The sequence below is a fragment of the Anabas testudineus genome, chromosome 17 (genome assembly GCF_900324465.2).
Source record: "Anabas testudineus chromosome 17, fAnaTes1.2, whole genome shotgun sequence".
Classification (NCBI taxonomy): Eukaryota; Metazoa; Chordata; class Actinopteri; order Anabantiformes; family Anabantidae; genus Anabas; species Anabas testudineus.
Genome location: NC_046626.1, coordinates 16,772,916 through 16,796,479, shown reverse-complemented (window position 1 = coordinate 16,796,479; position 23,564 = coordinate 16,772,916). Strand labels below are relative to the sequence as shown.

Below are 23,564 nucleotides of genomic sequence, written 5' to 3'. Positions count from 1 at the left end.
GACTGCTTATTAAAGTTATCTACTGCTGCCTGTATAAATGAAACTTTTTACCACTGTTATAGTTAGAGAGGCGGAGAATGAGATGCTGTGCAAATACAAAATACACAGATATACAGTAACAGTAGAAATGCTTTTAGGATAGCCAACATTCATGCATGAGAGCTGTTATCCTTCTTCTTACAGAACGCACTGCACCGAAGAAGGCATACAAACTGTTGCTGAAGTTACAAAAAAGCTAATATGTCAAAGTACTAACCAGATTTGCTCTTTGCTGAAGTATTTTGACTTCGTTCTTGCAGATACCCTATGACCTGGATGACAGAGAATATTCATACACAAAAAAAGCCAAGTATGGTAACTGTACAGGTGCATTATGGTTCGCCACACTTCTCCTTGTCTTGCACAAGGTGAAGTGGAAAAATCTTTGAAAGGAAAAGTACAGACAAATTGAAAGTTAAGTGGAGGCAGTGAAAGGCAGGAATAAATTATCAGAGGATGGGGAATAAATGGCAAGGAAAGAATGGAAACAAAATGAAGAATTAGCGAACACAGTCAAAATATGAATTATTTAAAAGGCATGAATAAATGCAATGCTGAATGAGAAAAATATTATAAATATGAAGACTTCATTTAGGGAAAAGCTTTTACTTTGGAGAAATAAAAGAAACTGCAGAAATTGTTGGTTGCTCATTGTTCATTATTTCGAAAAGTTGCTAGTTGTAAAAGTGCCATTATTTAGTCAAAATGTCATGTTTTCATTTTCATATGTGCTGTCAGTTCTTTTATTTTTATAGAGAAAGTTTCACATTTCCAAATCGAGAATATCTCAATGAATTATAACAACTCTTCATATGAAATTATGGGAAAAAGCTAGATGTCGTTAGATTCACATGTATAAAATCCACACAACTATTCAGAGAAATCAAATAAATTAACAAATAAATTAAATTCATTTGAACATTCAGGTGAAACCATCTATTTTTTCATGATTTCTTTCAAGTGTAGAACATGTTCTCCCCTTTAAGAGTCGTCCTCGGTCTTAATGATGTGGAAAAGTGTAACGTTGAACAGGACCTGGTGGCCGTTGTTCCAGCCATAAAGGGCGCGGTCCCTGGCGTTGTAGTCCAACATAGACATGTGGAAGTACTGGTTGTGAAAGGGAATGTCTGTATACTCGTATGTGGAGGTTTTAGTGGAGTAGGCGTAGTAGACCTTGGCACCGGTCAGATGGGAGTTAGTGATGTAGAGCGTTCCACAGATCATAAAAGACTCGCCGGCGTTCCTCTTTGAGTATTCTGTGTTCCACGTGTTGAGGATCTGGAGCGTGTCCGGGTTCAGCTGGCTAATAACAATGTTTCCAGCGTTCTGGTTGGTTGCGTACACGGCCCACAGGCCCAGTTCATCCGCCATCAGGTCGATGTCTGAAAAGCCTCCCCAGGTGTAGGGGTACACGTTGTGGAAGCCTGCCAACTCCAGAGCCCTCTGTGTCACCACACGGCCTGTCTCGAAGCTGTACCTCACGATGATGTTGCTCTGCATCTTGTTGTAATACAGAGAGCCGTTATACACCACATGGTTGGTTCCAGCCCATTTGAAGGGAAGGTTGTAGGTTCTCGACTCGACTCCTGCCACAAAATCAGCGATGGATTTATATTCTTTTACTATCTTGTTGTTGGTGTAGCTGTCCATGTACCAGACCTGGGGACAAATAAGCACAGACATGAACACTTCTGTGAGTGGGTGGTTGGTGTAAGGCAGCTGTACATTTACAAGAATCGTTAATAACAGCCTGACCATGTGAAAAACAAAAAAAATGTCGTGACATCGTGACAATGCATGCTCGAAGAAAGTGGAGGAAACAGAACCCAGGAGCTCCATAACCTTAGATATATAAATACACAAATGTTTCTCAAAGTCCAAACATTCAGTGATGGACTGTTATTGTCTTTTATAGCTATTGATAAGGTCAAACTGAGACTGAAAGAAGGAAACCAGCTCAAAAAGAGTTCTTTGGGCTTTTTAATCCCAGAAAACTGCATCTGAACAGTGATTTCTACAGGTTTTTAATGTTTACTAAGGAGTTTAAAATCCATTGAGGAGTTTTTGCTGACGAGCAGCGCTACAGAATAAGACTTTATTCAATAGACCATTCATAAAAAGTTCCTATACCTATTTGTATCTGTTTATATCAGTAATGAGTTGCGATAACATGCCAAAGAACGTGGGGTCAGCATACAGCAGGGAAAAAGAAGAGGAAGAAGACCGATAGAATACATAAAAAGGTGTTAAAAGCCTTCACTGAGTGGGTGAGTGGATCTATTATATTATAAATGCAAATGCATACAGTGAAATATACTATACTATTATAACATCTAGCATTTATAGGCTTTTCTGTTTTATTAAACAAGCCTGGATGCACTTCAGAACTGCACAGTGCTGTCCTCATTTGTTTGCCTCCACTTTAGTTACTGTGCTAGTTTTTCACTTTTCATAACAGTTTGTCGAACATTTATTTTGAACTGATTTAAAGATGCAGCATCCTTCAATTGCAGACAACTAATGTGTCTCCAGCACATTGGATAATTGACAAAGTTGCAGCCATCCTGTGGTTTACATATTGGCTTGTAATCATTCAGTGAATCACTAAGATGAAGCTTCTGTGCCAAGCAGCAAACAACTTGCTGCAGACTCTCCAGTAAGTGGAATAAGAATTCAAACTCTTTCACAAACATAAAAAGTCCAGCAAATGACATCATGTTTCACATTTGAACTCAGCAATATAAAAAAAAAAAAACAGTTCAGTGAATGTGGTGTTGTAATTCAGCAGCATCTCTTCCCCCTAAACAACAGGAGGGAAGCGGTTGTATGTAAATTATTAAACTGCTCCGTGTTGCTACTGAGAATAGCAACATAAAGAAAAAGCACATCAACTGGGCTCACCCTGTTGTTTTTGGGAGACGCCTGTGGGTCGGTCATCCAGGCCCCAAATCGGGTTCCTGAGGTTTTCACTGTCAGCGGACCAGTGATCTTCATTAGCTTGCCGCATGCTGTGAACATATCACACGGCTCTGGTCACATACAGAACACATATCTCTCGCTCCACATGATAAAACCACAGCTAATGTTATGATGTTAAAACTGGAATAAATACATTATGAAGAACTGGAGATCCTAAATTGGGCAGGAGTAGCCACATGCTTTCTCTGCTGCTATAGAAAAACAGAGCGAATAATCAGAGACACCACCACAATACAACCCCTTCTCACCTAGTTAAGCCGGGTGAACATTTATCCCTCACAGTTTAATATTTGAAGTACTTGCACAGCACTTAATTCATCTTTCCAGACACTTTAATTGTGCCAAATGACAGTAGGATATCACTTGCACGTAAGTATTTAACTGCTATTTTACCCAATCAATCAAAACCCATGCACGGTAAATGTTTAAGCAATCATCTCGAGCTCGGACAGATTTCAAGCTACATCCCATTAGCATCCACGTGTTAGTTCTTCATGATGGCTCTGACAGTCCCTGTCAGTGTTCATAACCTGGCAGACCTGGCATAATGGAGCTTTAGTAATGCAAACCTTTATCAGATGTAAATCTGCTGTGAAGGCCGAATTTATCTTATTAGATCAGTTAAACAACAGCAAATGGCAAAAAAGGAAGTGGAAGGAAGAAGAAAGAGTAAATATATAAATATATGTATAAAATAAACTCATTGCACTTTTCACTTTGCAGCCAGAGTGCAAAGCTTTATGATGTTACCAACATTTACATTTAGCTTGGAAAGCTGTGGCTCTGCAAATAGATGTTTTCTCAATCCATTAACATTATTGCTGCCTCCATTAGCAGCTTTGCTCTGTCTGTAAAATACCAATCTTCTGGTAGCTGCCCATCATCCCGTTGCCACAGAACAAGCTAAGGTCACCGTGCTTGGGTGAGCTTGTCCTGCACTGCACTTACTAAGTTTGCTCATGCAGTTGCGCAGACGATTTTCCAGGTTTAGCACCCTCTGCTGCAGCTCCTCGTAGTCATAGGCGCCCATCTCTTCCTGGATGCCCATCAACACACCAGACAGGTTTCTGATCTCCTCTTTGAACTGGGAGATGAGCTTGGCGTCTGTCTTGTACTGCTCTAGGACAGGGATCAGCGGCTGCAGGGACTCCATCTTTCCTTTTAGCTCCTAGAAATCACCAAGAACACATCACTGCAAAAGCGCCTCTCCTAATACGTCTCTCAATGTGGCAGAACAATTGAGCTTGTATTCAGTGCAGCAATCGCAGGATGCTTTAAAGTAATAGGGTAACAGCTTTATCTGAGGCAGAATATATCAGTCAAGAAAGCTTAAGCATATTATCCCCTCCCTCCTGGTTTTCAGTGTAAGAAAATCCATAGAATCAGTATCTGACTTTCAGTTCTGTAAGTGCCAGGGCCATATAATGTGAGTTATATACCAGTGTTATGTATATGGACACCTGTATACTCCATGGTATCAATATGATCCTGTATGACTAGTGGTTAACTGACCATCAAGATCAGTGTAGTCACTGAAAGTCTTCAGTATCTATGCTGGGTGCTTTCTCCAAACACTGTGTAGCTTTTAAGACAATCTTGCCCTTGGCTGGGCAGTGGTAGTCCTGCATTGATCTCATCTGGAATTAAAGTTGATCAGTTCAGATGCTCCTCAGGTATCTTTAGAAGAGATCCTTTCCTTGGTGCTCCTGTGATGTCTCAAACATCAAACAAAAGCATACCTGAAAGTTTTTGTTGACGAGCGTCTTTCTGTCCGATTCAATCTGCCGGAACTTTGACCGCAGGCCTTTGATCTGGCTCTCCATTCTCATGATGTACTGAAAGTCCCTCTGCGTCCGCAGGTTCAGCACCTCGATTGACTGTGACATGTTCTGCACCTTTTGAGAAGAATGAAACAGTGCAGCATTGATTTTCCCGTCCAACACAAGATTAAAATGTCTTCCATGTTCAGACGTTTCCCAGTAACCTGCAACGTCCTAACTTCCTAACTAAGTAACATCAACAATCTGACCTCCAGTGTGACTGTCTTTGAACCATCCGAGTCAAATAGAGCTTTCTTTGAAATTTACATTCATTGTTTTGTTTCTCTTTTTAAAGATATATTTCACTTTTTTAGTTACAATTTGCAAATAAGGACAACTTATTTAAAGGCCATGGATAAGCTATGGAACCTGTCATGTGGGACAGTGTATTTCAGAGCAGATATTTGACACAGTGCCACTCTGATTTAACAAAAGCTGACTAGGTTTATAGGTCATTCGAACAAGAAGAAATACGGCCCTTTTCTTTCATCTTTCTTTGGCTGTATTTGTAACCAGCCAACACGTGACTAGCAAAGTGGCACAACACTCACGCATTGTGTTCTGCATACTTCTCTGGTTCTGGCAGAGGGATCCTGAAATTGCCTCACTGAAGCCCTGAAGCAACTTAGTACATTAGTGTCAAAGGCCCCAGTGAATGACGGAGAGCACCCTTTGGCATATAACATTAAAATGTGGGGCAGAGCAATGGTTCATTATTTGGCTCGCTAATGAAGGAAAGTAACTTCAGTGCCATGCTGTTTGTTTGTAGATAATATTTAAAAAAAAAACCGTCATGGTGGTAAAGAAATACAAATTTTAATTTAAATGCCGTTTCTCCGTCAGTTCATTGGCTGAGAAACTTAAAAACACCGATTCAAAGTGAATGCTTTTACTTAAAAAAATGCATGATTGTATCTCAGAAAACGGAGGATATTCTATTTTCTGGCAGAAATGACACCAATCAAATGCTCAAAGCCTGATAATACTCCAAAACTAAGCAATAGTCGCAAATGGTTTGTTGCAAAATAAATAAATAACAATAAAAAATGGGGGCACTCCAGTTCTGTTAAGGTGAGATGGAGAGTAGTCTGCTGTTCACAAGCAGCTATTCCGCTGATGTCATCCATGTAATATATGTAGAAGTGGAAAATAGGGTTATGGACCTGGCTGATGCAATCTCTCTAAGGATTAGGGCAACAAAGATGTATGAATAATGATTGAAATCAATGTGATCTATCCATAGGAATGTAGGTGCGCTGGTTGCTTACAGTGACTGCCTGTTACAGAGTGAGTGTGTGTGTTTGTGTGTGTTGCCAGGTAAACAGAAACGTGTGTGGCTGTGTGGGCACACCTTCTCCAGGAGCTGGCGGAGCTGTCTGCCTTTGGCATCTCTGGAGCACAGATTCTGTTCAGGTGCCACCACTGTGCAGATACAACGCCCGTCTGCATCCTGAGCTGAGCTGTACACCTGCCACCCTTCCTTTGGCCTGATGGTCTGCATACAGAAACACAGGCACGGCCGTAAACACACAGAACACACATCTAGAGACAGATGCACAAACGAAATTAAACACTGATCATATCACCATTATGAAATTGCAGCGCACGGCTGTATTGTTTTCTTATTTTTTCCTCATGGGTCATCCATTGTGGTGCCTTGTGCCCATGCAGCTTTGACACCAAGCAATTCCACGGGCTTATAAAAAGTCTGGGCTTTGAAAGAACAAAGTGCTTTTGCTGTAAGATATTCCTCCACTCACAGTATAGAGTCTCTAGTGAATTTCCTCTTCAACAATAAATAGTGTTTCCTGGCCTTGATGAATAACCTGCGTGCTGAAATTCCTCTGTTTCTCCTCACTAGGCCTTCCAATACCTTAAGTGAAAGTCCTGCTGGGAGACGCAGATAAACCCGATTTGTGGGAGCTATTCCCATTCTTTATTACATTCAATATGCTCTACAGCACCAGACTATAAAGTCTAAAGAACATAAAGTTATGCATCATAAGCCAATGCAGCATATTTTAATGCAAAACCATAAACTACTGTCAGAGTGTACACAGTAGAAAGTAGTTTTGCTGCAGATATTGATGAAAGTGTCGGAAAAGTTGATACCTATCACACACACACACACACAAAAACAGCATCAGTGTTCAAATAATACTGCTGTTTACTGGGAGTCTGGGAAATGAACACACGCCTCCAGTCAAATACCAGCAAACTTTGACTGCAGATGGTAAACGTGTCTACAGTACAGTGCGAGCCTCTTTGGCAGACAACCAACTGTTATTTGGATTTTATTTAGCGTTCTAAAACTCAATCTAGCGTGAGAAAAACACGTGAAACATGTGAGCTTTGGCATCCAGCAGCCTTTGAAGTAGTTTGTGGATGAAGAAGCGACGCGTCCTGTTCACGGTGCAGACATCCTTTCCCCTCTCCCATTCATCCTTTCCTGTCAGCTCGAGCGGTTTTAAGATTGTTTTGAATCAGCCATGAAAGATCATGTCCCCTCTGAGCAGGCGGAGACGTCACGCTAAGGAGAAAGAGCAGGCTTTGACTCGTCATTTTCACTTGCAGAGAGGCTGTGTTTCTGCAGGTAAACTGTAGTGATGTCTGTTTATATTGCACTGCTGCTAAAAAGAAGTCGTGTGTTTTAGGAATAAAATGATTGCCCAAACCATTCATAGTTATTTTGCAATGCAGAATTTGATTTACTTTATTGCTGTGTTGGTCCCCCCCCCCCCCCCCTCCCTCCCGACTCCTCTGCCATATCATCTTTTCACTTTCATATGCTCTAATCTTGAAGTAAAAAAAAAAAAGAAGAAATCCTTCTACACTATCCATCTCCTGAGCTTTTATTCTTTTCCCAGCACATCTCTCTTATGTCGCCATTATCAGATTGTTCAGAAATTGTTTCAGGTATTATCAAAGCACTGAAGCACCAGCATTTGTCCACTTTTCTCTTGGCTGCTTGTAAACTTTGTGATCTAGGAATTAAAGCTTATTCTTTTGATGTACTGATGTTAAGCTGATCCTGATATGATTATTAGATTTGAAAAAAACATGAATGTAGAATATAATCATCTTTCCTTTCAACTCTTAAAAAAAAAAAATCTTATGCTTAGCACGTATTTCCTAAATAATACAACCACAGTGAGAAGCAGCAAAGGTAAAAGCAATATAGCACTGGACTATCTGGGAGTCACATGTGCTACATTAACAGTTTACAAAATGATTAGCGAGACGGGATGGCACGGTGAACCATGACTGTAACTGGAATCTGCCTCTCTCTCATGGCATCATAGCTGAATGGGATGAAAGAGGGAGAAAAACATCCTCAGCTCTTCTTTTTCTTACTTTCCTTTGAAAAGCTCCTAAAAGAAGTCGGATTCACTAATCTGTTAAAATAGTCTTTCTACCCTCTCTCTCTCCCTCTCTCTCTCTCTCTCAAGTGACGCACATCCTTTCCCCTCTTGTCACTTGCACATTTCCTCATATTAAAATGAATCTGTAGCTCAGCCAAGCCAGATGCACTCTCCAACTAGGCTTTTTGTGAGTAAGTCTGCACAAAGATTTATTTTTTCTCTCATTAAATAATCCCGACAGCTGCTTCCTCTTTTGTTTCGACTTTCAGACAGATCTGAATACAGTTTTGAGTATTGACTTAGGCAATGTAAGCATTTCCTGTTTTTCAGGACAGATGAAACATTGATTCTGCACACTACTTTCTATCATGACAAGGTGATACTGTATAAGGACACTAATTTGCAATCAAGACACTGGCACAGGGATTGTATTCTGCATGGGTGGGATGAACCTAATCGACCATTGTTCTTGTCCAAATGGCTTGGTGATCTGCAAGCTGCTCCACCTAATTTGTGGTAATGCTCTCAAAATCATTCCCTTTTCAGCAGCTTCAGATGGCAGGATGCATTTACTATGATACGTTTCAAGAAAACACAGGAATAGCATGAGAAAGAAAACAGAGTCTAACAAATCATTTCAGTTGGAGTCTTTTTTACAGCGTATGACAGAACATTTGCCCATATCAAGATTTTCAGCGCTACTTCTTTTGCCTTTGAGGAGATTTTATACAATTCACAGCGTTTTTTTTTTATTTACAATGATTGAACTCTCCTTTTAAAAGTGAGTTATATACCTGGCAATACTCCAGGATCAATATGGTTGATGTAGGCAATAAACAAGAGTGCTGCCAGGGTGTCTCTTCTTCCACCACTACTTTAAATTCAGCATTTTAATACAGTTATTTGAATCTTAACATTTCTTTTTCCAGTTTTTTTTTTTTTTTGCTGTGAGTTGCTGCTGACACTCGACAGTTGCAACAGATCCGAATCAGACAAATAAGCAATAAAGGCACAAAACTGATGTGAGTCATATCTGTGTGGCTGAGCAGTGCTCCACCCAGATTAAAGACATCCCCAAACACCTGAACTTTACATCACTAACACGACATGACACGTTAAGCTCTTGCTGAAGTTAAGTCTATTGTGGGAAATAGAGAAATAGAGAAATAGAGAGGCAGCGATAAGGGGAACTCACCACTGAAGGGCAGTATCCGAACAACAGCAGGAACAGCAGCGGGTTCAGGACCACGGACAGCGACCACATTCTGTCGGCTGCTTCTCTGTTTCCTCCTCCACCGCCTCCTCCAAAAACAAAAAAAAAAAAAAAAAAAAAAAAAAAAAGAAAGAAAGAAATCACGCAACTTTCTGCCCGTGAGCTCGCAAAACCACGTCCACTACGCGTTGGATAAAACGGCTGCTTCCTGGAGAGGAGGGGAGCACATCCATCCACTCGTCCCCGTTACGCATGCATGCCATGTGGGCTGCAGGGGGGGGGAAGAAACGTAATCACTGCGCGGAAGGGGGAAAAGTTTGTGGGCACGCATGCAGCAAAAAATCCGAGCTGCGTGTAGGTAACAGGGTCCCTTCTTCACGGATATGACATCATCCTGTTGCCTCTCTCGACTTTTAATGAATCCAGCTTGTGATGTGTGAGAGGAGGAACCACCGGCAGCTGTGCGGCGACAAAAAGTTGCAGCTGGCAGTATTCACTGGGAAATAAGAAGGCAGGCGCCTGAGAGCATCTTATGATGGCAGCAGGCAAAATGCAGCGCAGCCTGTTTCTACCTACAGAAGATCAGTGAACGAGAGCTTGCAAAGAAATGTAGTGTTGCTGTTGTTTTTCTATCAGATCAATCAAACCGTGCACATTAAATGGTCGTATCACATTAATGTCTCTAATGCTGTGTATGGAGGTTCATTTATGCCATAAAAAAAAGACAAAACAAACAATAAAACAGATGTAAAAGAAAAAAATAAATACAATTAAAAATTTTAATTTAATATTATAAATCAACGTAACTGACCCAAAATCTATTTTAGTGTACAATGTATATGCATATAAAAAACTGAATTATTATTCATCTGTAACTTTAACTAGCTTTTATTTTTATAATCCAAGATTTGTTATGTTAAATAGTAAGTTATACAAGTGTTTCTGAGAAGAAAACATTTAGATAAATTCTATAAATTCCATAAATTTGAACACAGTATTCCAGTGTTTTGACCCTGATTTCTTTGGTACGTCTGTGGGAAAATATCTGGCTGCTAACGATTCCACTATGTTTTCCAGCCTGTTTGATGATGAGCAGATAGTGTGCAGTGGGGTTTTTTAGATCTTTTTCACTAAAAACTGACTCCTGCGGCCAGAAACAATGCTGTGTAATCATGGAGCGTAAACCAACCATAAATCTACCCACCGGACAGAGCGATAATGAGCAGAGACCTGCTACAAAGCTCCAAAAAGCCAGCAGCACAAAGGTGGATATTTGAAAACCCTGACAGATAAAAAGCATTGTGAATACATAGATACAGTGTGTGTTTAGGGTGTATTTCTAGAGAACTGACCCCGTTCAGTGAGTAAAACACTCACTTTACCATTTAGAGTAATTAAAAGATTTATCAGTCATATTACTGAAACAATGACACCACGGCACGGTGCTGTTATAATGTCCCGCTTTGGCCAAAGCCATTAGTCACTCAAATGACACAGTGTTTTCAGAGCTTAAAAATATTGAGGCGAGGTTTTAAAAAATCATGTGCTGTGCATACAGATAGAGTCTGGAGTTTTACAGTTCACAGGAGCTGTGATAGACGTCCAGTGGTGTCATTAAGGGCTTTGGAGTCAGTAACTGTGGGCTGCAACCACGTTTAGAAGTCTAGATTTGAACATGTGCTTCAATCTAAGAAGGATGAATGTTTATTTGCTAATGATCGGTCTCACGTGTTCATGCTGAATCTTAGAATGTGTGTATCATGTCTGAGTTCAGTGAGGGTATTTTGATTTTAATTGCACTGAGATTTTGAAGTTTCTTAATTGCCTCCATGAGATGTGTCACATCCTCAGCTGGAGCTCCAACTGTTGTAGGAAAACAACAAAGGGGCAAAATACAATAACTAACTACACCTTCATGCATGTGTTACTTTTGGCTGAGCTACCCTCCCCTGCAGCTCTCCCAGCACCCCTGGGAAGATGCTCCTCACAGTGTGAAAACTGTGGTTTAGACAGATGGCAACATTTTTCTGATCTCTTAGCAATACAAACATGGAGAATTCTTCACCTAAGGGCTCTTGACTTGGGCTGGAGCCATACAGCATCTGTACGTGGACTGACAATCAGACCTTCCCCTAGAGGCTTTTCACAAGCTACAGAAAGAGCATGTCCTTGACTGGAAAGTCATCTTCATCCTTTTGGGAAGCCTTGTACTTTGGTACGTCAATCAATGCTTCTTTTTTTTCTAAGGAAATGGACAGTTTGTTCTTTTAAAATGAACAAAGAGACAACATGATGCAAAGCTCTGTCTGGTGTAGCGAGCTGGGGCATTCATTTTGGTTTCAGAGCTGCGATGGGAAGCTCTGCAGCCAAATTCCTTTCAGCTTTTCAGGCATTGCTAATGTAAGACCAGCTAGTATAAAATGGAGACTTGAGGAGTAGGGGTGTCTCCAGGCCCTCCTCAGATCAGCAGTCTGTAGAAGGTTTTGGATGAGGTGATGGTTTGGGCAATGGAGCACAGTAATGTTGGAGTGTTTCCCAGTGAAACTGCTTGAAAGAGGAATACTTGAGCTCAAGGAGTGTCTTTGAAAGGAGACAGAAGTTTCTTGGTGTACTTGAACAAAGGGGTTTTGTAAGCCATGAGCTGCATTCCTGATTAGTGTTGCTCCAGCAATAACAGTGGCTGCTGCTCGCTTTGTGGCTCAATCCGGTTCAAATTGGTTACGACATATGATGAGCCCAGGGTATCTTTAACAGTTGAAATACACTTTTAAAATGGCCACAAAAAATGTGTTTACTGAAGTAGTAAAAAAAAATCTATACAATACTGAAACATGTTAATGCTGTAAACATACAGCAGATGTACTGTGTGTAGGAATTACGCCTTTCAAGATAATATCAACAGAGAGAACGAGCAATTATCTTGCTACAAAAGAGACACCAGTCAATACGTGCTGTTTCTAGTGTTCCTCTCCAAATGGCTGAAAATTACATGTTGTTGGCTTTTTTAAACAAGTCATCTTCATCCTCCTTTATCCAGGAAAGTGTACACTTGTTTTGCTGCAGTTACAAACTTCTCTTTCTGACACATACAGTATTTCTAACTTAACTTTTCTAGTCTCGGTCGCATGGAGCAGATTTTGTCCCAGGTATTTAAACCATACTTATAATAATAATAATAATAATATTATATTTTAATGCAAAGTCACTTTATTAGCTAAATGTAAGTATATAAAACTGCCCGCATGAACCCATTAGCCCTAGGACGTTTACATACATCTGCATAATTCCTGGATGTCACATCAAACATTAGCTAGCTGGTTAATTAAGCCAGCAGCTGCAACATTTTCTATTAATACGGCTATATTAGCCATTTGGAATACATCATTTTGAGAAACAAAAGTCATACTAAAGTATAGTTTCTGCTAAAAGGCCATAATAATCATTTAAATGTATGTTAAAGAGAAAAATGATGAAAGGAAAATCAAACAAATCAATATATTACATAAAGGTAAGGGACTCTTTTATGTTTCCTCTGATTTATTGTCAGAGTAAAAGCAGAATCAGAGACACTAACTTTCCCTTGTCTTTTCATGTGTTAGTCCTCAGACCCAGCAAATGTTCTTTCTTTTCGTCTGGCTTAATTCGGGCTCTCATAAGGTCCAAACATTCTTAACCCTGGAAAAGATTAAATGTGTTTAGAAAATGCAGAAGAACAGTGGAAGGAGATTTTAACACTTTCACAGATTAGACCAAAAGAAAGAAAAGCCCCGTCTTTGTTCTTCTCCTTTCTTTGGTATCTGCCTCTCATCAGATGTGACTGTAGCCCACAGCAGCCCTTGAGTTTTGACAGAATTATTTCGACATGTTAACCAAAGTGGGCGTCGCAACATATCAGCTGTGACTGACCGGGTTTAGGAAAGGTTCTGGAGTGGATATGTTTGGAGTAAGCAAACAGCCCCTTTACCCTAGTAACATGCTCTCATTGGACTGCAGCCTTAACTTCTTTTTCCTGTTTTGATTTTGCAGCTATGTTCACTCAACAGCAAAACATGTTGTTCTGTCTTCAAAGATGAAAAACAGGTGGTCCTGTTAAAAAAAAAAAAAAAAAAAAGGCTGACCATCAGTCCCTGGAGAATTATCAAACAAACAAACAAAAAAAACACTTAATGATTACTCATCACCATATGTGCCTCCACTGACCAAAATATGATGACAGTTTAAGACGTGCAAACAGACTGCGACGAACAGATGCGATGATTCAAACAGCAGAATGAAAACAGTTTAGGATTCCTCGCAGCCAAAACGAAACAGATCTCACAAAAATCAAATCGTGGCCTTTTTTTTTCTTTATGTAGGTTAAAAGCTTTGCTGAAATATGGCAGCTGACGAGGCTGAGATGACTGAGACTTGTTTACGAGTGCTGTACTCTCCACTGAAGGCAAATGGAGATTTAAATGGTTTTTACTATAACGATTCTGAATGCTACACAGAAAACTCCTCGTGAGCACTGTAGTTTTTGTCATGCTGCTAGAAAGCTAGGTCCCTTATTACACCAAACACTGATTAAAAGAATGAATTTCAGGTTTTCAGGTCAGTCGAAAGCGCGTTGAAAGATGATGTAGCATCCAAAAAAATGTCACAAACACAATTTAAGGCTTTCTTAATTCTGCCCCATGGATCTATCTCCAGACTACTTCACCTTAGCTGAGGGACATAGATACATAATGGTCAGCAACAATACATCGTTACTTTTGACACTGTAATAACAGTTTAGACCTTGTAGAGTCTAAACCATAATTGTGATTACATGTTTTATTTATTTGTCATTTTCGAGTGTTATTATTAATGGAACAGATTTATACACCCAGAAATGGTTTGAACATCAGTGGCATTCATTTTTCTCATGGTTGTGTGATTGTTGTATCATTAAATGGAAAAGACAGAAATAATTTATCAGGATATAACAAACAGGCTAATGTTGAATATTTGCTGACAAAATGCAAACATTTGCTTCTTTATTCTGACATAACCTTAAAACTGTGCATGTAGCTTTTACATATGAGCACGTTCACACATCACGCCGCATTAACCACTGCTATAGGAAAACATCCACATGACACACACCAGATTAGTCGTTGTTACTGTGTTGAATATGACGCAAAAGCATATTTATTTTCTGTCTCATCTACTTTGTAAAATCTATCTGATGGTTTTCATGCTTCACTATCGCAAATGTTATCTGTCCCTTCATACTTGCACTGCTCAAATGACAAACTCCCTGGGAAGAAAAGATCATTTCTGTCAATTTGTATTTGCTGTCAACTCCTCAGGCAGAACCAGCACAGAAAAAAAAACACACTGTGAGTTATTATTATGTCAACACTATGTGGATTATTTAGCAAATTACACCATGTGAACCCTGTGAGCATTTCATTTGGCTGTAAAGAATGGGAACAAAGAAATCACATAAATCAAAAAAATGTACATACACCATCCACACTGTATGTTTTATTGGGATAAATGTTACTAAACCCAACTTGTCCGATTGACAAACGTAAGTTGATTAATGGTGTTTGAGGAGCGTTTTGGTGGTTGTCATGCCTTAAAATTAAACTAAATGTTGACAGGGCTGCTCACACCCAGAGGCAGCACACAGCGGTTTTGATTGTAGTCACTCAAAACCCTTTGCATAATATCAACAATGTATAAGTGGGCTGAAAATTGGCATTTTAGAGACAAGAGTCATTTGACTTAATGCAGTGGTGCAAGTAGGAAGCCTAGAAAAGCCAGGGCAGTGTTGGCACAGTAAGATGACTACCCTTCATCACATTCTGACTAAATGCATTCGATCTATTAATGCTACTCGCTTGCTATTAGGATAAAGGATAATCTGTAAGTGAATGCAAACCATTGCGATGTGCATTTGGCAAAGCACCAAAATATTTATTTCAGTTATACATAGGTTGTAAACATACTGTAATTACACAGGTTTGAAAGCGGCTCTGAAGTCTCTGCTATCATAGCTGTAAGCTAAAGAGGTGGAGATGCAAACAGATCTTGATCAAAGTCAAATCTGAGTCAAGAGAAAGAAAGTGGAAGAGAACACAGCGCCCAGGCTCAGCAGAATCAATCATGTGAACCCAAACACTAATCCTCCTAATCTTAAATTATCATGGCAAAGGAAGGTAATTCGAATAAGGCAGCGCAGAATCACATAAAGCTAATCATGGCCAACAATACAGACATTCAACCCCGCATTTTTCAGAATCCAGTTTTAATATTTTTGAACAAACAATTCAAGGCACAAGAAAACAATTTGGTCATTGTTACAAAGAAGAAACTCGACAGGGATTTTCTTTTTTTGTGAATGTGTAAAATAAAAACAAAACAAACAACCGTATAAATTTAACTACACAAAAATCATCCTTCTTCATAAGTCAGACACCAGTTATGTTCAAACTTGATGTGTAATCAAGAAAGAAACATGGTTAAAGAGCCAAATATGTCAAGGAAACTGAGGTATAACATCTGAGTGATCTGTGTGGAAGAATAAGCCCTTTCATATCATATACTATTTAAATTATTATCTAATTTTACTATGGCTTAATTTCCTTATAGGAACACCAAGTGGTATGTCATAAAAAGGGAAAACTGTGTTCTGTGTTACGTGTTGTGCTCCAGTTTCCTTTGTTCCCATACAAGTCAAATGATGGAAGTTATTTACAAAATGATAAATTTATACTTACAAACTGGAGCTTTTGTCAATTTATGTCATGGATGTCTTCACAATATATAATAACCCTCATCACATTTGTCCTTAAAATATATTTATAGGATTTATTTCTAATAAAGTTTAACAAATACTTTAAGAGCTGGGGCACATGCAAGCTTTTAGAGTGGATTCGGACAGGAACAGTATTGTACAAAATAATAATAATAATTACAGTTTTATCAAAAAGAACGGTTTGTAGCACCTTGAGTGTTTTGTGATTCTGCACAAAAGCACCTCTGTGGTTGTATTCAGAGCAGCACCTTGAGCACCCAGAGAGGGAGGCGTGGCGGGAGGGGAAGGACAAGGGAGGATGGGGCTTGGGGTGAGTGGATCCTCTCTCTGTTGCTGAAAGTGTGCCACTGTCCGCCACGGCATCAAATGTCCTTTTCCTGATGTCACTCCCATTACTAAGTTAAAGTCATGTGATTCTGGCCCTACAAGGGCGAGGAGTAGTTTCCCCTGGTCAACGCTTTCATGACAGGGCTTGGGGGCACTCTTCTTCTCCGGGCTTGGGTGGATCTTCTCGGCAACAAAGGAAAACATTGGTTTTTGCTTCGCAGGGAGAGAAGGTAAAGGTTGTTGGATCTCAGCATGTGGGTGTTAATATGTACCCTCTGACCCTGTCCTTCAGCAGGAAGCAGGGGCGTGTCTAGCCGAGGAAACAGATGGGGCCGACCTCGAAGCCAAACCTCTGGTTGGAGTCCCCAAAGTCATTCAGCATGACGTCAATGATGGGAAGCTGGTCGATGCGGGGAGTGTTGATCTCCATCACCGTCTTTGAATAGCCCTGCTTCAGCTGCAAGCACGAAGGGCAAATGAGAGGACAAACGTTTTATGAAGCAGCGCAAGTATGATTCTTAAAACGTTTATAAATCCTGTTGAATCTTAGTTGGAGATTTGCTACTTTTCCCTTTTTATTAGGCGAAAGTTGATCATTTTAAAGAACAAACAGATTCAAACCATTTTGATTAGGTGCAAGTAAAGATCCTAGCTGTCACTAAATGAACATAAACTAGACTATCTATGAGAAGAAATCCAGCAAATATTCACATCTGTGTTTAAGCGCTTGGTTATTCTGCTCTGTACCTGTTTGAATATTGTTGTCTACATTTTTGTGAGGATTAATGGAATTCCATTTGATTAGAAAGAAAGTTCAAATGCAAACAGAAAGTTAGAAAATGAGTGTTTACCGAGCAGCCATCTATCAGCGGCTTGATGAAGGGATTATTGTCGTAAGACATCTCCTCATCGTTGGAGCCCAGGAAGCGCAGCGCCTTGTCGTAGTTGTCAGCCTTGGCGTCGTACCAGGCCACAGACTGATGGCAAATGTAGGTGAAGTTCTGCCTTGCAGAAGAGCTCAGCAGCTTCAGGAAGGTCATCTGTACTGGGCTGATGGTGTTTTCTGCCACGTCAACGTAGTTCAACTAAAAATGAATAGAGGGAGAGGACGACAAAAGAGGGAAGGGAGATAGAGAAAGAAAGAACAGGATAAGTAAGTAAATGGATGGGGAGAGGAGGGGTGAGCAATGTTTGAAACAAAGGTTGGAGGAAAGTAGAGAGGAAATTAAGAAAAGGAAGGACAGAAAGAGTAAATAGGGGAGATGTTTGACAGTGAAATGCAGGGTAGAGAAGAGAGAATAGATATTGAGACAAAGCGATAAAGCAGCAAAATTGAAAAACCTATCTAAAAAGGAAGGTGAACATCTACTGGGAGGTAACAGAAGAGAAAATAATAAGCTGTGTGGGTTGACTCACAATTTTGCCACGTTTAAATTCACTGAACCATGAACCTGGAGACTCTTTGGGCCAGTTGGATATTCTAACCTACAAAAGAAACCAACAGAAAAAGGTAAACAATTTAATTGTGGTTAGAAAAACAGCAGGGAATTGGCCATCTATGTTTTTCAGCCCCCACTACATCACCCAGCTTTTTTTAAACTAGTCCATGACAGATTCAAGTGCTGTTATTTACTCTTATTACCATTAAATGTGGAGGTGAATCAATTATTGAATCCAGCCTGATCCAGCTGTACTTACTCCTGTGGATTTCTTATCTGGGTAGATGCACGTTTCTCCATGAGCTGTGAAGTTGCAGAACACTTTGATGGAGTCACCTATGCAGCCCTGGTTTGGATCAATCCAGTATTCACCTGAAGCAGTCATGAGACACAGACAGGGCGGGGGTATTAAGAACAACACTGTTCTGGACACATAACAAGCCTGGCTCTTTAGATTCAGACGTGTTCACCAGCTTTCCAAGTGGTGCCTGCTTCTTCTTTTGATACAGGGTTAATACCCTGCAGATATAAGACAGGGCATCCTGTCAATAAACTGAAAGGCACAACCCAGGGAACAAAAAGTACTGGAAATGCACTTTGCTTCTGCTTCTAAACTCTCTGTGAGGTTCTGGTTACTGAAGCTGACTCATATACTAACACTTTTTTCAACTCTCTTTCTGTGTTTGGAGACATTAAATCCTTTAATCCCTTAAATAACAAACCAAACCAGTCCAATGATGGGGGAAGCATCAATGACACCATGTTTACCATTACGAGTGCAGAACAATGCTTCTGCTCATGATGTCACTGTTAAAACTATTTGAAGTTGTCCACATCTCACCATCTGGGAAGTCGGGCTGGCTGAGGTGCAGGTCGTTGCAGGTCCTCGCAGGATTGTCTTGGGTGCCCATGGGAAACTTCATGCGCTCAATGTCTTGTTTGAGGTTGTTGAGTGATCCAAAGACATCCTCCATTCCCTCTATACCCACGCTGTCAATGCCATAGTCTGACAATGCCTCATCTCCCTGCATCTCAGCATGGCGCCTGGTCTTTCCGGAAGACTGATGAATGGGAAGTGGCTGGATGATGTCACCAGGTGGACCCTGAAGCACATAGGTTAAAGGTCAACCAGATTGTTTCTGCTTAGTGCCTATCAACTAATAGTTTTCCAATTGTGCACAGTCTTTGTATAAGAGACTTACAGGTTGTCCAGGTGGCCCGATCAGTCCAGGTTCTCCCTTCTGACCAGCTGAGCCCTAACAAATAACAAGATATTAGGGACTTAAATGTGAGGGAAGCCCCTTCATTTTCAACACATATTATCAAATAAAAATAAACATTTCATTTAAAAATGAAAACACAACTTACAGATGATCCCTTGGATCCTTTTTGTCCGAGTGGTCCCTGTTGTGAAAGCAGTATTTATAGATCAACAAAAGCCATGATGTAACAGGGTGTAAAAGATTGACTGACAAGAAGAGGAACTTACAGGAAGACCAGGAGGACCAGGAGGGCCAAGAGGACCTTGTGTACCAAGAATACCCTTGGGACAGACAACAGATGACATTAAACCGAAGGCAGTAATCCCATTTTAAATACAGTATATTATGTAGTATATAAGTATAGATACACTGACATTTCAATATGACAAATAAAACAAGCAAACTGATGCTTTACATAAGACACTTCACTAGTTTAAAGGCAACTCATTTTGATGGTTCAGAATCATTCATTTGGACTCCAGACATTTTAATAATAATGTTTTTATGTGATTCAATGATTTTTCCATGACTATTTATGATTTTCGAGTTAGTTGCCTCGTGGGAATCTGACCTCCAACAAAGAGACACATTACATTTATTCAGCTCTGTCACTTTAGGAGATTCACATTCCTTTGAAGATCAGTGGGGCCACACAGTATTTTAATTTCATACTCTGCATGGCAGAGAGATTGACTTACAGCATCTCCCTTGCCACCTGCACTACCCTGAGGTCCAGGCAGACCTCTGTCTCCTTTCTCTCCAGGCTCACCAGGGGGACCAATCAGCCCGATTAGACCTGGATGACCCTGGAACAAGGAAAGAAGGAAATAAAAAACATAAATTGAGACAAAAAGGCACTGAAATAAATACAATGAGTATTCATACCCATTTTGCATTTGTCAAATGCTAATTTCTATTTCTACAGCTATTACTTCTATTTTTAAAGTTAAATTTCTGTTTATTTATCATCAGCGGCAAATAAGGGCCATTTCTCAAAGTGAAACAAATATGCTAATTCAACTGCAAGTTTATGAACAACGCCATGCCAGACGATCTCAGCACTATCTTTTTCTGGCTATAAATAATTAGTGTGTTTATATTGGTCATCATATTTTACAATGGTGGCCTGTCTCGGCACCTGCTGCTAAGCAGAGTTATGGCCATCTGCTTCTGACTACTGCATGCTGGCATCAAACCAATGACCATTACAAATATGATATTATTGTTCTTATAGATATTCATTCAGTGCATTAAACCACTGTGTGAGCAGTCGTCACAGAGCAGAACACTTCTTCATCTCACTAGGAGAAAGTGAACAAAGAGACAGACGCAGCAGTCCTAGATTGTTGCTTACTTTGGAAGCTTCAGATAAGGCACATAGACAGATACGAAAATACACAATAAAGCAATTTGAGATTACCATCGTAATAATGTCTTACCTTCTCTCCCTTATATCCAGAGTCACCTTTCATACCAGGAAGTCCAGGGGGTCCCTAAAGAGAGGAAAAATATCAGTTTGTCAGGCGACAGTGAAATTCACATTATTTTACAGTTCCAGCCAGCACAAAACTCTGCATCATAGCAAAGACTGGTGTACAGCACCCTCACAACTTCTCTTACTAACTCTTAAGTCATCTGATGGCTGAACACCATAAAAGAGGTTTTCAACTTTCACAATAACTACATCGGTGCAGCGAGTTGATGTTGTGTCGTGTGTTGTGTTTAGTAGAAAGGTAGAAGAACATATCATACAAGAGGTCCAGGAGGGCCGTCTTGACCAGAAGCCCCAGGCAGTCCTTGTTCACCCTGAAAATAAAAACCAAATAATTAAAATTAAAACAGCATGGCAACATATCGCACTTCTGAAATGTGTAACCTACTGTGCTGTAAAAATATGAATCAACTCAGAGCTATGGCATAAAAAACTTTCATCACCAAAGTCTACTTACAACAGGGCCTGGGATGCCACGAAGACCCTCAGCACCAGGCTTTCCAGCAGGACCCTGAGGTCCCACAGGTCCAGTTTTCCCAACAGGTCCTTCAGCTCCAGCTTCTCCCTGTAAAAACAGGATATTAGTATAAATTTATAACTGCCCAATTACCTTTTAAGTTTTTTTATTTTCATTTACTGGTTCGTTGAGCATTTACAAACATGCTGAATGCATTTACTCCTCTAGATAAATAAAAAGATAAAAAAGAGCAAAACAAACAAAACAAACACTGTTCTTAGAAATATTGCTTCATGATGCTGCAGGTGTGCAAGGTGCTATTCTCTCATTTCATCCAACTTGAGAAAAAAGCAAAATCTAAAAGTCACATTGTTCAATATTCTGCACTGTTTTCCTTCCACAAAACCCCAGATTGGAAGGACTCGAGGATTTGCAGCATCCAAACACTTGAAATGTTACCAGATCTCTTCTATCGTCTCTGAGCAGAAACAGCAAGTTTTGATGCATTGAAGTTCCACAGATGTCATATCGACTGGGATGATAGAAGGAGGGGATTAAATTGTTCTGACACCCAATTAGGCCTGGATTTGACACTCTAAGATCACCACGCAGGCTTTGTCTTGTCTCCATCAAATCAACTCTAATCCCTTACCTCAATGTGGACAGAATGTTCACTTTGTATGTGCAGAAGAAAGGAAAAACAAGAGATGGACAAAGAACAAAAGAAAGAGCGTGGCTTCGTCTGAGATTTCTGTCTGTTCATTTCTGTCAACCATCTGAGTTGGAGACAAACAATTTCTTTAAGGCTTATAAAGATTGCTCCTATTTGATGTTCTTCGAGTGTGCAATTACCACCACGTAATGCATTTTAACAAAGCAATCAAATCTCCTGATAGCCTCAAGAAACCCCATTGTTTCTTCGTTGAGACTAATCGCCAGTTTGTACAAATGGGACATGGCGGCGTATACCTAAGAGTTTTGAGTTTCGAAAGCAACACTGAATGTCATATTGAAATGTAAATACAAATTAATTTCTAGCAATAAAGATTCATAGAAAAATTAATAACTGTCCATTTTAGGAATGTCATTGAAAGAAAAGCTCTATGTGAGTCATTAATAAAGGTTTTACTTCATATAGTTTGTCGTGTTCATCTTTGAGGTAATTTTGTTTTTTTTAACCTACCTTTGATCCCTTTTCTCCTTGTCTACCCTCCTGGCCAGCTTGTCCAATAGGTCCCTGAGAAGAAGAACAATAAACAGTAATTACTGTATAAATGTGTACAAAAATACTTTTACACAGTCATGTACTTGTAACACACAACTACATGACTGTAATTCAAATAAAATCTAATTCACTATACCCTCCTCCTCCAAGTCAAAACCTTTTACAGACTCCAAATAAGTAATTATTCTCTGAAAGAGAAATCATTGGCTGGCAAGCAGTGGTATCATGTACATACTAATTGTTCAGCTGAATATGCTCTGACCTTGAATCTTTTTAGTGAGAGGGTTATGAAGGGCCAGGCAACATCAGAGCGAACAATTTGTCCTACATTCCAAACATACTGGGCTAAAAGCAACATTTTCCCTGAACAGCCTCTGGTCAAAACCTTGTAAGTGGGCTGTCATTTGCTATTAGAAACCATAATCAAACAGACCAAACAAAAGCCACCGGTTTTCAATGTAGGTTATGAGCCCTGGCAACTGTGTATGGGCATTAGTGACTGTGTGTTGAATGTGTGTGTATTGGGGCATGCGTGTCTGTGACACAGTGTGTGCTAATGCAGTGAGAAACCACATGCATGCATGAGCACAAAACCTAAATCAATTTCAAAGTGATATTGGGAGAGACTAACCCAGAATTACCTTGCTGAGGGATGGGGAAATCATATAAGTCCTTTAATACGAACCTGGGGTCTAATTTGTTCTGTAGTGTGTGTCACCTGGATTGTGCATCGTGGAATGCAAATCCTGTGTCAAAGATGCACTTACCATAACACCCTTTTAAAATGTATGAACAACACTCTGCAGCTGCATGTAAATTTAAACCACAGACTTGTATAGAAACATGCAAAAAGAGTGCCTATTACTTAACTAGGATCTCCCACAGGTAGGAATTTTCTTATTTTATATAATGATGCTACAATATCTGCCCCCACTAGTTTCTAGAAGTAGTTTCTATACCCTACGGTATCTTCACACAAGTAGTCATGATAAGAAGGAGAAATTAATGTGTTCTAGCCATAAGAGATTATTAAAAATCATATTTTTAAATCTCTGTGCCGAGGGAAATGGCAATAAAGATTAATTTAGCATATGGCTCCATTGACTGATCATTTCTTCACAGTGGTGGCTGCATAGGCACAGCTACAATACAACAAGGAGCACTG

General features: G+C 39.9%; 2 protein-coding genes across 3 annotated transcripts in view; both read right to left on the bottom strand.

Moving 5' to 3' along the window:
* Nucleotides 1-9,496, bottom strand: LOC113171995 (noelin-3-like). Its single transcript, XM_026374749.1, has 6 exons — nucleotides 9,396-9,496; nucleotides 6,190-6,333; nucleotides 4,758-4,913; nucleotides 3,967-4,186; nucleotides 2,941-3,047; nucleotides 1-1,698 (listed from the first exon to the last, which is right to left on the bottom strand). The coding sequence occupies exons 1-6, from the start codon at nucleotides 9,462-9,464 to the stop codon at nucleotides 1,021-1,023; spliced, it is 1,374 nt and encodes a 457-aa protein (XP_026230534.1). The 5' UTR covers nucleotides 9,465-9,496; the 3' UTR covers nucleotides 1-1,020.
* A 5,760-nt stretch (nucleotides 9,497-15,256) lies between these two features.
* The window catches only part of LOC113172376 (collagen alpha-1(XI) chain-like), a 69,900-nt gene continuing 61,592 nt past the window's right edge, over nucleotides 15,257-23,564 (bottom strand). The window contains exons 55-68 of one of the 2 annotated variants that reach the window (XM_026375316.1): nucleotides 22,358-22,411; nucleotides 21,175-21,282; nucleotides 20,978-21,031; nucleotides 20,665-20,718; nucleotides 19,924-20,031; nucleotides 19,453-19,506; nucleotides 19,332-19,367; nucleotides 19,166-19,219; nucleotides 18,805-19,066; nucleotides 18,223-18,335; nucleotides 17,941-18,009; nucleotides 17,376-17,609; nucleotides 16,797-16,981; nucleotides 15,257-16,704 (exon numbers count right to left, since the gene is read on the bottom strand). In XM_026375316.1, coding sequence (XP_026231101.1) covers nucleotides 16,835-16,981; nucleotides 17,376-17,609; nucleotides 17,941-18,009; nucleotides 18,223-18,335; nucleotides 18,805-19,066; nucleotides 19,166-19,219; nucleotides 19,332-19,367; nucleotides 19,453-19,506; nucleotides 19,924-20,031; nucleotides 20,665-20,718; nucleotides 20,978-21,031; nucleotides 21,175-21,282; nucleotides 22,358-22,411 — 1,347 coding nt within the window. In that variant the 3' untranslated portion in view covers nucleotides 15,257-16,704; nucleotides 16,797-16,834. Of the gene's footprint in view, nucleotides 16,982-17,375; nucleotides 17,610-17,940; nucleotides 18,010-18,222; nucleotides 18,336-18,804; nucleotides 19,067-19,165; nucleotides 19,220-19,331; nucleotides 19,368-19,452; nucleotides 19,507-19,923; nucleotides 20,032-20,664; nucleotides 20,719-20,977; nucleotides 21,032-21,174; nucleotides 21,283-22,357; nucleotides 22,412-23,564 lie in introns of both variants that reach the window. The other variant, XM_026375314.1, reaches the window with a different exon arrangement.

What these genes read in the sequence shown, in the direction of transcription:
- LOC113171995 (XM_026374749.1), bottom strand. Translation starts at nt 9,464, where the DNA reads ATGTGGTCGCTGTCCGTGGTCCTGAACCCGCTGCTGTTCCTGCTGTTG. An exon ending in TCGGATACTGCCCTTCAGTG is followed by an intron (nt 6,334 to 9,395) that starts GTGAGTTCCCCT and finishes TTCTGTATGCAG; the next exon opens with ACCATCAGGCCAAAGGAAGG. An exon ending in TCCGCCAGCTCCTGGAGAAG is followed by an intron (nt 4,914 to 6,189) that starts GTGTGCCCACAC and finishes TCTTCTCAAAAG; the next exon opens with GTGCAGAACATGTCACAGTC.